Here is a 14795-nt window from a genome sequence, read left to right as displayed (position 1 = left end):
CAATGACTAAAATCAGGAACGTTGTCTCTAGTGGGATGGATCTCATGCACCAAAGGATCTTTCCGCAGAATAGGTGGGGAAGGGGACAGGAAATATGACCTGTAAAGAAAGAGTTTTTGCACAAGCTCTTTACTATTCCTCTAGGATCTGCAAGGATGAAATCTGAGTGGTTTGCCTTTTTAACAAAGTGCCTGGTGGTTTCTTACATCTGGCCCAGCCTCTGGGACTTTGACCATGGTCAAGGTCATAACATCACAGGAGGCAAAACGGGACACCAGCTCTGTAGGCCCCCAAATGAGAGAGTAGGCCATGACATATGCTGGAAATGTCATGCCCCTCAGGAAAGAAGAGAGGGAGACAGGATACTTCTGATAGAAAACAAGCTGATTTGGGGGTTTCTTAAATGCTAATGTCTTTGCTAGACACCAGAATAGTGCTGACAAGTGGCTTCTCATTTCACTTGTTGAGCAGGTTTTGTCAAATCACTGTTGGGAAAGGCAGATGTGGACAGCATCAGCTTTTTATTGCCACAGTTCAATGAGGCTGGAGAAGCCCTCAAAGTACTCCATTTTAGAGAGCTTTGTTGAACCAGCCTTCAACACTGTCTCTCACCCCAGTCTCATTAAAAAATTAGGTGACTGTGGCGTCGATGCCTACACAGTCAGATAGATGGGTTGCAAATTGGCTTTAGGGCCGCACCCAGAGAGTGGTGGCGGACGGGTCTTTTTTGACCTAGAGGGAAGTGGGCAGTGGGGTCACCCGGGGCTCGTTCCTCGGGCCTGCACTGCTAAACATCTTCATCAGCAACTTGGACCAAGGGGTGAAAAACACCTTGTTCAAATTCACAGATGACACTAAGATGTGGGGGGAGGTGGGCGTGCTAGAAGAGAGGGACAGGCTACAACTAGATCTAGACAGGTTACAGGGGTGGGCAGATGAGAACAGGATGGGTTTCAACACTGACAAGTGCAAGGTGCTGCACCTGGGGGGGAAGAACCAGCAGCAGACCTACAGGCTGGGGAACTCCCTTCTCATCAGTGCAGAGGCAGAAAAGGATCTTAGTGTCATTATAGACTTCAAAATGAACATGGGCCAATGTGGGGACATGGTCAGCAAGGCTAACCGTACCTTGTCATGCATCCACAGATGCATCTCGAGCAGGTCCATGGAGGTGATCCTCCCCCTCTATGCAACACTGCTCAGGCCACAGTTGGAGTACTGTGTCCAGTTCTGGGCACCGCACTTCAGGAGGGATATGGACAGCACCGAGAGGGTCCAGAGAAGGGCCACCCGCACGATCAGGGGGCAGCAGGGCAGGCCCTACGAGAGGAGGCTATGGGACCTGAACCTGTTCAGCCTCCACAAACGAAGGCTGAGAGGGGATCTGGTGGCCGTCTACAAACTGGCCACAGGGGACCAGCAGGCAATGGGAGAGTCCCTGCTCCCCTGAGCACTACTGGGAGTAACAAGGAATAGCGGCCACAAGTTGACAGACAGTAGGTTCAGGCTAGATATCAGGAGGCGCTACTTCACTGTCAGGGCGGCTAGGATCTGGAACCAACTTTCAAGGGAAGTGGTGCTGGCTCCTACCCTGGGGGTCTTCAAAAGGAGGCTGGATAATCACCTTGCCAGGGTCATTTGACCCCAGTATTCTCTCCTGCCCATGGCAGGCGATTGGACTTGATGATCTGCTCAGGTCCCTTCTGACCCTACAAACTATGAAACTATGAGAATGGGTGGCTTCAGGACAGGGCAATGCCTTCTCCAACAAAGCTACTGGACTGAGTCAAAGTCAAGAACAAAGGTTATTGCCATCAGCTGGCAGACTTGAAATGAGATACTCAAGGCCAGCTCCTCAAACCAGCAGCCCCTGGAGCTTTTGGGAGTCGAGAGAGACCAAAATAGTGGTCACCACTGAGAAAAGGGCACAGACGATAGGATTGACCCGAGTTATATAAAAAGGTGTAATTTGGGGAAAATGCATACTGCTGTCTCTCTTCTGCCTGTTAAGGGGGAAAGACTGTGTAGCATCATGGAATTGGCACAGAATCCTGGTCAAGATGTTCTAGGTCATATTCCCAGTTCACCTGCTGTGTGATCCTGCATCCCTTCCTCTCCCCCTTTGCTTCTTTAGCTAGTGAACGGTTCCAGCTTCCGATTACAACGGCATGGAAAGCACCTAGCTCCTCATCTCAGCCAGAGCCCTTACCTTCTAGTGGAATACAAACCAAGAAGCTCCTGGCACTTTGCAAGACAAATAAGATAAACCAGGGGTGTCAGACATGCAGCCTGTGGACTGGACGTGGCCCATGGAACAGTAGCATCCAGCCCGCGGGTAGTCTGGTAAGTGATCTGGCCCGCCACAGAATTCAGGATATCTGGATCTTGATGGCCAGCCATCAGCAGCAGCCCCTGCACTGCTACCCAGCCACAACCCTGCACCACCGCCCTGCACTGCCTGGACCCATGCTGCCACCCGAACATGGCTCCATGCTGCCACCCCACCCCACCCCAGGCCCAATGCAATTGCTGCTGGACCCACAAATCCAGCCCCAGATGAGCCCGTGATCCAGATCAGCCTTGGGGCCCAGAGGGAGTTTGACAGCCCCAAAATAAAGTACTCAACAAAACAAAGGTTCTGCCCAGAACACTTCGGCTTCAGCCAGGCACAAATACTCCTGGAGTATTATCCTTAGAGAAGCACCTCAAAAAGATGTCACATCCTTGTCTGAAGCACCTGGTAAGGCATCATCACTCTGGCCATGGGCGTGAGCCTGGACACTAATGATAGCAGACAGCTTGTCTTTCTCTCTTGTTGCATAGAGGGAAGAGGCAGCTGAACAGCTGTATTTAAAGGATACCAGTAGAGGTTAAGATCTCCCAGCACTCCCAAGTCACTTATGACTAAAGCTGATAATTATGCATAAATTAACTTCCATCACAAGAGATGGAGCCAAGGCAACTACAGAGCAAGTTATTGGATTTTGCGCTCGTGGTGAAAAATGATCATTACTTCCCAGATGTGCTGGGTTTTTCATGGTATCATTCGTCAGTGGGTTTCTCGTGCAAAGAAATCGAAATTTAATGATGTCATGACAGTAGTGATTAAAATTGTTAATTACTTTTGAGCAAAGACTCTGACCTATTAGCAGTTTCATCCCTTTTTGGAGTATGTTGAACAAGAACTTTTTTTATATTGAGCCAATGAACATGACTTGAAGAGGAGAAAATAGTTGTACAGCCATTTGGATCTTAGCTGAAGGTTATTTGAGATTTTTCAGCTATTAAGTAGAGTTTCTCTCCCCGTTCTCCATACTCTGCTTAGCCAAGAACCACAATGACCACTGATGAAAGACACCACCCCACTTACTTGCATACATAACCTGAGCCACCAGGGCCAAGTCCAGGGCTGGAACATAGTCCAAAAGTGTTGGTTTCTATTTAAGCTAAACTGCTAAGGGCACACACAGTGTTTACCCTGCTGCAGTCTGCCTGTACACCAGGATAAATAGGGACCAGATACACAACTTACAGCCCTACAATGGCGTAAGTGCCTAGAACCTGCTGAAGAGTCACCCCAGGAAAGCCAGCAAAAAAATACATGGGGGCACATATTGCATGGCTGCAGTTCTTGTGGTGTAGTCTTTGTTCAGTGCAAACAGGCTATTAACGACTGCCCTGCAACCTAGTGGCAAGGTGTTGTAGTACTGAGGCAGCTGCCTAAGCTAGCTGGTTATCTAACCACTTCAGTCCCCTGTGTAATTTATACGGGGGCACAAAACAGATGTCCACCAGCACTGACACTAGTAGTCACGCGTCCAGTCCCATCTCAATTGTTTAGAAGCAGCAGATCCAATTCTATGGGGCTAATAGAGAGAGGCAGCATAAAAGTTAGAATCAAAGAAAATCTGCATTGGCTAGAAGGACTCTACTTCGTTACTTAAAGCTGATTTTCCTGAATTGCAGCACGCAGACAAACACAGGCCAGAAAGATTCACATTTGGATACCGAGATCTGGGAACTCGCTCCATATTTAGGCACCTGAGTGGCCACATCTGCAGGAGATGGCAAGTGTTCATCTTGCAGGGAACCCATCAGTTCAAGAGCTACCCTGGCTGCTTCAAGTTCAAAACACTCCACCGGAAAATGAGAGCAGAGCAGGCATCACTGGGCTCATCCTTTGCCAAAAAAACAAACAAAAAAAAGCACAACCACAAGCTAACTCGCTTTAGGCAAAATGCAAGGGAACACAAAGCAGTCCGTCATATTGCAGAGTCAGGAACAGGCTCCACCCCAGAAGTGGTGCAAGCACCTACTCTGGATACCTGTAAGAAATGCTTGGAGGCTTATCTTGCTGGGCTGACCTGACCCCAGCGGACTTCCTGCCCCTGGGGCTGGATGATCTCACGAGGTCCCTTCCAGCCCTAACGTCTATGAAATCTTCAGACAAGTTTGTAGGACAAAGTTTAAGACTGAAAGACTCAGGAAGCTTCACCTTAAACTCTGACCGGCTGACTCGTTTCAAGGTAAACCGTCTGGTCTTTTTTCAATTTTTGCTTTGAGTTTCAACACATCTTTCTCCTGCCTGTGAACACAAGGCCTTCATTAGGTGCTTAACTTGTCGACGCCTGCTTCTAAAAGTTTGTGGTCTGGGTTCTTCTCCTTTCAGAATTTGCAGGCAATTCAGATTATTCCTGTAGCCACAAAATACTGAGTTCATGTCTGATCTTTACAACTAGCCTGTTCTGCATCACAGCCAATGCAAAAAAAACTTGCTGTGTACAATCACATGAACTACTAATGAAGAATTTGTTATAGAGAAACTCTCATAACTCAGGAATGTGGGCCCGCAGGACACTTCCTGGCACACCCCACTATCAGCCATTTTTATCTCTATTTTTAATCATTCCTGAACACCACTTGCCTCCAATACATGCTTTCCAGCCATGATTGCTCTTCTGTCATGTTGTGTTCATCTATACAATACCTAGTTTCACCTCCTGCACCTATAGTTTGAATTCTTCTATTTTTTTGCCCAGACTCTTAACATTTGTACACCAGTATCTCAGCTGTCACTTTCTGCCCACACCCCAAATCTAATGGGATTAGGCCAGGGGCAGTCAATTATTTTGGGCAGAGGGCTGCTTATTGAGTTTTGGCAAGCCATCAAGGGCTGCATGACAGGCAGCCAGGGGCACATAAATATTAATTTTCTAAATTTTTAGGGGCCCCGTGGGCTGGATAGAATGGCCTGGCAGGCCGCATCCGGCCCGTGGGCCACATTTTGCCCACCCCTGGATCAGGCAGAGTCCTGTCATTACCTGGATCACCCACCTGGCTACTGTTCTCAGAAATACTCGTACCTTCCTTTTCCTTGCTACTCGTTCTTCTATCTACCGATTTATTTACCCCATTGCCATTTCCTCAGTACACAGGAGGAGGATAACCAAGTAAAAGCCAGGCATGGAGTCTCAGTGGTGACGCATAGGGGGTGCACGTGCACCCCCTGAGAGCACCGGTGCACCCCCTGACTGGCCACCCTCACCGCTTAGGCGATGGGCGGGGGAACAGGTGGGAGCGCTGGTCGATCGCTGCAGCTGCTCCCAAAAGCGGCTGCAGCCACTCCCAGAAGCTGCTGCAGCAATCGGCCACAGCAATAGGCCAATCGCTGCCGATGGACAATCGGCCCGGGCAGTGAGATAGGCTGTAGGAGGACCACCCCCCGCCAATGGGACTGGTCAGATGTGGCAGGTATGTGGCCCCCCTAAGGCAGCACCAGTCGCCCATGTGAAGTCTGCACACACCTTTCAATCTACTCCCTCTTTTCTCAGTTTGAAACTCTTCTCATCAGCCAGCCTCAGTCCCAGAAGGCTGAACTTGGGCAGAATCCATCTTTCAAGCAGTATCCTCCTTCTATGACTGCATCTCCAAGGTCCCCCAACCTCCCTTGCAGCAGTCCTTGAGCCCTCTGGTGCTCTTCGTTGTTTTGCCATGCCATTGCCCTCTTTCTCTAGGGACAGGAAGGATTCCTGCAACAGTCACTTTTTTTAACATCCTCCAGGCTCCATGAATTACATGCAAACAACAGCCAGGAAAAGCTATTTTACAGACAGGGAAAACCAAGCCACACTGCGGGTAACTTCCCTTTAGTTTACGGTATCCCTAATGCAGAATTTGGAGTAGAAAGCAGAGCTCCCAGACAAGTGCCCAATCCACTGAGCCACGTTGCTTTCCTAGGTGAAGTCACTCATGTGTGGAGGAAGTATTAATACCTCAATTGCCCCATCATATTTCTGCAGCATGGACCATCTCTTTACTCAGTGAGAGTTTGGTCTGAGAGTGGCTCTCCTAAATGATTAGGGAGGAGTGAGCAGGGCACCAGCAGCACTCCATACACTTGTTCTCTGCTACTCCACCAGTCCCCACTACACGCACTCCCGCTCTCGCTCCAGTGCTCAACATCTCTTCCGAGGATCCCAAAGCTGCTAGTTACACCCCTCTTCCTAGGTACAACTGCAATGCAAACAATACTCATCTGACTGATCTCTTTCTGTTCTGACGCTATAACATTGTGTCCCAGTCTTGAAACTCATAGAAGAGGTGGAACTCCAAGAGACGTTATTGGTCATCCAACTGATTTCTCAGTTCAGGGTGGTTCCCAAATGGGCATTTAGCTCAGTGTTGCCAAGTCTAGTTTTAGATCCCTCAAGTAGCAGGGCTTCCACCATTATACTTGCCTTTGAATTCATCATTGAATCATAGAAAATTAGGGTTGGAAGGGACCTCAGGAGGTCACGTCTATTCTAACCCCCTGCTCAAAGCAGGACCAGCCCCAACTAGATCATCCCAGGCAAGGCTTTGTCTACCGGGTCTTAAAAATCTCCAAAGATGTAGATTCCCCCACCTCTCTGGGTAATGTGTTCCAGGCTTTATTACCCTCCTAGTGAGAAAGTTTTTCCTAATATCTAACCTAAACTTCCCTTGCAGCAATTTGAGCCCATTGCTCCTTGTTCTGTCATCTGCCACCACTGAGAAGAGTTCAGCTCCATCCTCTTTGGACCCCCCTGAAGGTAGTTGAAGGCTGCTAATTCAATCCCTCCTCAGTCTTCTCTTCTCCAGACTAAATAAGCCCAGTTCCCTTAGCCTCTCCTTATAAGTCACGTCCCCCAGCCCCCTCACCATTTTCACTGCTCTCCACTGGGCTCTCCCCAATTTGTCCACATCCTTTCTGTAATGGGGACCCAAAATTGGACACAGGACTCCAGATGTGGCCTCACCAGCGCAGAATAGAGGGGAAATCATCACTTCCCTCAATCTGCTGGCAACGCTTCTACCAATGCAGCCCAGTGTGCCATTAGCCTTCTTAGCAACAAGGGCACACTGTTGGCCCATATTCAGCTTATTGTCCCCTGTCACCCCCAGGTCCTTTTCTGCAGAGCTGCTGCCCAGCCAGCCAGCCCCAGCCTGTCCCAGTGCATGGGATTGCTCTGTCCTAAGTGCAGAGCTTTGAACTTGTCCTTACTGAACTTCATGAATAGGGGTCTACCTAAATTGTAGGAGGACTTACCAATTTTTGTGGGTTGTTCACCGCATAAAATTATAATTTCATGGTCATGTTACAGTGGCCCCACCCCTTGGCACTGGTTGGCAGAGAGGCTCTGGAGGGGAAGAGGAACAAGAAGGCAGCCGCCACCTTGGTTGCTGGCTGCCCTTCATGTGCCCCGCTGCCCCGGCACTGTTTGGCAGGGGCCCCAAGCAGGGGAAGAGGGACAAGGGGGCAGCTACCATCTTGTCTGCTGCTCTTTGTGCCAATCTGCCAGCCAGGACCTTCCCTTCTGGAGAGCCAACATTTTATTTTTACTGTGGGGTTTTTTTGTGTTGATTTTGCGGACTATCCCAGATTTCACAGTTTCTGCAAAGTCCATGAAACCACAACTTAAGTAAGTCCCTATTCACGAGATTTCTTTTGGTCCAATCCTCCAATTGTTGAGGTCTCTCTGAATCCTAGGCCTACCTGTATCTAGTACTCCCCCGAGCTTGGCACCATCTGCAAACTTGCTGATGAAGACATTGAACAAAACCAGCCCCAGGACTGACCCCTGGGTACTCCACTTGACACCAGCTGCCATCTAGACATTGAGTCATTGACTACTATCCTCTAAGCCAGTTTTCTATCCACCTTACAGTCCATTCATCCAACCTGTACTTCCTTAGCTTGCTTGCAAAAATGTTGTGGGAGATAGCATCAAAAGACTTGCTCAAGTCAAGGTATAACACGCCTTTTCTCTCCCCACATTCATAGAGCCAGTCATCTCGCCATAGAAGGAATCAGGTTGGTCAGGCATGACTTGCTCTTGGTGAATCCATGCTGGCTGCTCCTAATCACCTTCTCCGAGCGCTTAGAAGTGGATTTCTTGAGAACCTGCTCCATGATTTTTATAGGAACTGAGGTAAGGCTGACCAGTCTATAGTTCCCCAGATCTTCCTTCTTCTCTTTCTTGAAGATGGGCACTATATTTGCCCTTTTCCAGTTATCCAGCACCTTTCCCAATCACCATGAGTTTTTAAAAAGGTAACAATCACGTGGCATTAAATACAGAGCCAAGCCCAGACACCAGAGATCCCCCTGATCTCCCTTAAGCTTATGAGCATCCCTCACAAGCTGCAAAAATGGTCTCTAAAGAAAAGTCTTCAACCCACCTGTCCCAGAAAAATACCATAGTTTGATCACCTGCAAGCTTTCAACTTCATCTATGTACCATAAAAAAAAAATCAGAATAGCTCAAAGCAGGCATTTTCAGTGGAAAACCCTCATTATGGAACGTAAAAATGCAAGACAAATAAATCAAAAGGGTGTGTTTTCTGTTGCAGTAGCTTGCTTCTGGGACAGCTCCCAATCTGATGGAGGTGAGAACCCTAAACACAAGGGTCCAGCCCTCTTTTGCCAGGGCCCTTCACTACCTGCCCACTCTTAACCACCCCTATTTCAGCGGATCCATCCTTCAAGTGTCTCCGAGCGCCCCAGAAAGATTCCACAGCCAAGCAGCCGGCCAGGTCTGCATTAGACACGAGCCCATTCTTCCCCGGGTTGCACTTCACACTGTCGTTTCGTTGCTGACAAGAAGCATGCATTCATTTCCATCCATACAATCTTGGGTTCCGAGCTGTTAAGAAACAGTCCGCTGCTTTTTGCTATAGAGCACAGGCAGCATGAAGCAACCGTTACATTTTAAGAGACAGCTACTCCCCTCTCCATAACAAGACTGGCCACGTTGCATATGTAACCGTGCACGCGCACGCATACACTTTCACGCCTGACTTACCTGCATGTAGTCACTCTGTATGCAAATCAAGCAGTTGCAATAGCCAGCTAATTGCCCAGGTACCCACAAGGAAGCACGAATACACACTTTCTGATTGGGTAGCAGTATTTGCACACCTAAACTGGACACTGGAAAATGCATGAGCATAATGGGTTTTTTCATTTTTTGGGGTTTTTTTACAGCTAATTCAGTGATGCAGGCCAAAATTCTTGGAGGCTGGAAAGATGGTCAATGGGTGGGACACCGTGCATCACAACCTGTCTGCGTCTAGTGACAGCCAAGAAGCCCCAACAGAACTCATTACCTTCCTGTGCAGCAAAAAAAGAGAAAAGAAAAGAAAAAAACAGTAACCGCAGAGCACTGCACCCTCAAATAGACATCTTTGTCCATTTTGCTCAGGATTTCAAACACTTGGGACTGGACTCTGAGGATTAAGGGGGGATTTTGAAGGTGGGTCTGTCAAGCACAAGTGGTACACCTGCAGGCTGCAAAATCTGTATTCTAGGAAAGGGAAGGCTGAGAACGGGGGGAAAAAGTAGTACCTTCACAAGGGATGTGAGTGTGTATGGCCCCTGTATGGGCAGCGACCACTTATAGAATAAAAATTGCCCTTGCCTAGACAGAGTTTAGAGAACAGGCCGTCTTAAGCAGGGAGCAGTCCTACATCGATATCCATCCTGCAGCTTGAATGCACTGCCTCCAGGGTTCCTCAGTCAGGGCTTTGCAGCCCAGACCTCAGATCCTCCCGCATCCCCTCTGTAGCAGGAAACAAGGGCATGTCACATGCACTGGAACCTGGCCCATACTGACAATGGCCCCCGCTTGTATCTGCCCCACCGTGGGCAATCCCAGCACGCAGAATAAGATCCATTAGATCCCTTACTCAGCCTGGCTGGAAAGACTCAAGTATCCCTCCAGTGGGGTCAGGATCCCCTTGCTGACGAGCTGAAGCCACCGCGCATTACTGTTGGCAAGGCCTGTTCTCAGGATGGAGCCGGCTCCACGGGGCTGTCAATCCTGGAGGGTTTTTTGGCACTATATACGTGTCAGAGGAAGAAAGGCGCAGGGGGGAATAAAAAGTGAACAACTTGAAAAGTCTGGGCCAAATAACTGTCATGCTACCCTTTAAGCTATTATACACACGGATAAGTTCTCAAAACACAGACTGCACAAGATAGCAGCGGGGCTAATTTTTCTTTAGCTGCAGGGGAAAAAATTCAATTACAAGGTAACCTATTTTTCAACTCCTCCATTGGTATTTACTTAATTTACTAATCCAGAAACCATGCCCTGCAAAAAGGGGAGTAAGTAGTGAGGAGGAAGGGTGGTGGGGAGGAACTATTCATTGAACATGCAGTCAGAGCTTGGATATGTTCATATATAATAAAAACCAGAGGAAAGCATGGTTGGCTCGAACACACACATCAGCGAATGACATTTCATCCGTGACAAACCAAAAACCCAGTTTGCAGCCCTAGAATAAAAACACAGGGCAGCGTGGATCAAAACAGCGGGCCATTCTCCATCACCAAATTGAATAAATATCCAGGCTCCTTTCTTGTGCGGAGGGAAAGGAGGCACGCTTGAGACAAGACAGAACTTTCTGTATTGAAGATAGTTCCACCTTCTTATTTGTGGTTGATGACTGATCTCACACAGCCCAAGGAGGCAATGTTTTCCCCTCCCTCGCCCCCAGCACCACAGCTGGGCTGCACTGGCTGGGGGCAGGCCAGGCAAGGAAACTGCAGCAAAGCTTCCTGTGGTTAAACATTGCCACCAAGTTAAAACAAGCGTCAGGAACTGCGAGAGCGTTTGGAAAGCTGTTCCTGTCACTTCTGCATCTTCCCAGGATGCAGTTCTGAAAGGAGCTCGGATAGAAAAGTAACGGGGGGGTGGCATCTTCTTAAGGAAGATGAGGGAATGACTCTTGTTATCACCCAGGGGCTGCCTAGCACTGCCTTTCGAGTGTGACCACAACTGCTCGGCTGCATGTCATAGGTCCTACACTGCCAACCCTGGTAGAAACTCTCCTCTAGCTCAGGAACTGGGGGCCCATGGCTTTCAATCAGGATATCCAGTGGTCTCGCCGCAGGGACCTGAGAGACAACTAGGAAATCGGGGGGCCAATTTCCAATTTAAGTCAGCATCTTATGCTGGCTCCAGGACAACTGTTAAGCCTCTCCATGCTCCAGCCTCCCTGGAGAGAGATGCATGCATGACCCTTCTCACACACAGAGGATACCGTATGGCATGAGCTGGTGCAAAAGGTTGGGCGAATCCAAACAAGGGAAGAAGAGATACGTATTTCCACGGCTCCAATGCAAGCGGAGGAAATGACTGTTCATGCAGATCTGTGCCCAGCATTGGGACTGGACGCACCCCAGGCTAAAGAAACCCTCCTCCAGCTACAAAGCTGCTTCTTGTGGTGGGGGGAGAAAATGCTGAGGTCATGCAATAGGTTTGTTTGAATAGTACCTAGAAGGCTTTTCTGCCTCATGAGCTTTTCTGCCGCTGAGGTCACAGCAATACCTCAGGCACCCTGAGAGCTCTGGGCATGATACGAAGGCTCTCTGAAGGTAGGTGCTGTTTCCACGCCACTCCAAAAGGCTCTGCCTCCTTTCACAGCCAGATGTGGGTGTCCCACTTCCCCTCAGGATCAGGCTGGAAGCCTTCAGATTATACTGGGCAAGTTACTTGGATAATCCTACAGAAATCCAGTCCAAGGCAAAAGTATAATGCCCACCCCACCATCCCAGAGACATCTGGCAAGACTGTTTAAAAACCAGATGGGTGGGAAAAAGAGATCCTCTACTCCTACTAGTCCCCACTCCAAAAATCAGGGCTGAGCAGAGCTTGGCTGACAATCAAGTTGAGACATTTTGGCAGAGGACATGTCCTGTGATAAGGCAAGGCTTTTCACATAGCATCTTTCACCACCTGGGACTTCACTTGGAATATGAAAAAGATGATCTCCATGACATGAACAGCAACATCTAGGTCCCAAGCAAGGGAGACCACCTCCACAAGGGCCCTGAGGGAAAGCTAGATCTTCTTAATTATCTTAAGAGGGTTTTCCACCATAGTCCTCCAGGCACAGAGCAGTTCATGTTAATAGGGACTGGAGGCGGCTGTGCTATAGATGTTTCATGGCACATAGGAAATGATTTTGCAGTCTTAGAGTTGGTCTAAAGCCATGCTGGCTTTAAGCCAGCTAGCTCTAGCTCCTGCTAACAGCATGGCCACAGCAGGGCAGAGATGAACAGAGCCTGCTGTTGAGATGCTGCGTCGATGGTCAGGGGGTTTTGCTCACAGCAAGCTCCATGCTGCTGTGGCTACACAGCTAACAGCGGTTAAGCAAGCTCACTGAAAACAGCCCCACAAGAAGGACCACATGAACTGCAGTCATGGCAGGGTAGGCTGCCCACAGCCCATTGCCTAGAGGATGAGTTTCCCTACCATGGCATATTTCTCAGGAGTCCCAGTAAGGGGACCAGGGACTGAGCAGCTAAGACGATCCTTTCCTCTGGGAAAAAGTGCAGCCACCCCAGAGAGAGAATCACAGGGGAAGCCAGAGAACGTGGGTGCCCGTGTTGTGCTGCTCTTTGGAGAGCACAAGAAAAGCTCAGTCTCCAGGGCTGTCTCACAGACCCTGGAGCAGGGGCAGGCGGGCGAGCCCGAAATTGCCTCTTATCCCTAGCCAGGTCTGGACTGAGGCCCAGCACTGGGTGAGTTTGCAAAGCCACCGCTCCTGCAACAGCATCGCCTCTGCCCAAGGGCTGGTTTCACACAAACGAGAGAAGACTAAAAATAAAACCAAGAGGAAACTCCGCGTCTGCATCTGCATTCCAGCTAGCTTCCTGGAGAGCCTCCCCACCTGCCCTCCCAGCCCCTCACACTTGGATGCCAGCCCCGCCGGCGGCCTCTTGCCCCCACCCCCGGTTTTCTGCGGTCCGCTGTCGTGCTGGACATTGCAAACCGCTTCCCCAGCAGCAGTGAGTCACTGCCCACCCCTCCACCCTGGGGCTTCTGCAACTCCGGCTCCTTGTCTCACCCCTCCCCCTTCTTAAATTTAAACAAACTCAGAGCCTCTCCCTGGCCTCAAACCACTGCCGCACATCAAGAGCCCGGTGCCAGAGAGAATAAATTCTTCAGCACAGGATGCGCCTCCCCATCAGTCCCCGGGTGCTTATATAACCCAGTGGAGGGACAAAGGGATTGCTGGGAGAGCCCAATTAACACAAAACCACATGCATTAAAAAATGCCTCTACACATAAAACCAGACTGGAGTCAGGGCTGGCGGCTGGATGTGATCATGCCTCGCGCTGCAGGCTCTCTCCCATCGACCTGCCCTTCCAAAACCAGGAGAAAGAGCTCCCTTTGGGCAAGGGACCTGCCGGGGCTGCAGTGGCCAACGCAGGCCTGCAGGGGGCAGTGTTGCTCCGAGCTTCCCAGCTCGTCCCCCCCCCTCGCCTGGGGAAGGCTCCTGTTCGCAGGATGTTTTTTCACCTCCAGCTCTCTCCATCCTTTCTCCTCCCTCCCCAGTGCCAAATGTCAGCCTCAGGAGGAATTAGCCATTGCAAAAAGCCCTGGGGAGGAAGAGACAGCCGGGACTGCAGAACCGAAATGTCAGGGGCTCTCAGGCAGGCCATTACCCAGCCCAGCCGCTCCCTGGATCTCTTCCCCACTTGGGCAAAGTCGTGTTTCCCCCTGCCTGCCTCCCTCCCTTTTGCAGCCCAGATGTGTAAAGCAAGCGGCGCGGACCCCCTTCGCTTGATTTCACCCCCTCCCATTTTTAATTGTTTCATTTTTGTATACCCTGCTAGAACAGCCACAGTCTTCCCCTGCCGACATCGACTCCCAGCCGCAGCCCTCTCCGCAGCCGCGACAGTCATCGGGTTTCGGGGGCTGGATTCGGATCAGGGCTGCAAGAAGGAACGGACCGTCGGGAGCCTCCCTGCGAAGCGGGATCAAACACGCGCGAGGGGGGAAACCGCTCTGCTTTGGGGCCGGAGCCCCATTTCGAGAAGCGAGAAGTTTGGCGGAACTTCGCAGCTCATCCTCGAGGAGGATGCACGTGGGCATGCACCCCCCAACCCTCAGCCTCCTGCACTGCGTGGGGTTAATTGAAAGCAGGCTGGAGGCGGGGTGGTTGGGGGGGGACCCCAGCCCCTTGGCCCTGGGCGCCGTGGAGCGAGGCCGGGGGACGCGCGGGGACCGAACACGCAGCGCCGCGGCGACAACAACAATGGACCCAGCGGCGAAGGAAATTCCTTCCGGGATGGACAAAGCGGGGAGGAGCGTTCCATGGCTGGAACGCCGAGACAGCGCTCCGCCAATCCGCGCGCGGCAGCCGGCGGTTTCAAGATGCCCCTGCTCCCCCGCCCCTCCCGCTCCACACCAGAATTGCTGAGACGTTTCTCTGCACACGTCTGTGCAGCCCGGCGAGCGCGCTGCCGCAGCGCCCGGCCGCC

At 50.5% G+C, this 14795-nt stretch overlaps 1 protein-coding gene across 1 annotated transcript in view; it reads right to left on the bottom strand.

Annotated features, from left to right (window-relative positions):
* ACOT11 (acyl-CoA thioesterase 11) overlaps positions 1–14525 on the bottom strand; it is an 81932-nt gene extending 67407 nt beyond the window's left edge. Inside the window, exon 1 of the mRNA XM_014598695.3 lies at positions 14140–14525. Within this exon, the coding sequence (XP_014454181.2) occupies positions 14140–14406 (267 nt within the window). The 5' untranslated portion in view covers positions 14407–14525. The remainder of the gene's footprint in view (positions 1–14139) is intronic.
* Positions 14526–14795: the final 270 nt, after the last annotated feature.

Source organism: Alligator mississippiensis, chromosome 5 (genome assembly GCF_030867095.1).
Source record: "Alligator mississippiensis isolate rAllMis1 chromosome 5, rAllMis1, whole genome shotgun sequence".
Classification (NCBI taxonomy): domain Eukaryota; kingdom Metazoa; phylum Chordata; order Crocodylia; family Alligatoridae; genus Alligator; species Alligator mississippiensis.
This window is presented reverse-complemented; position numbering and strand designations above follow the sequence as displayed.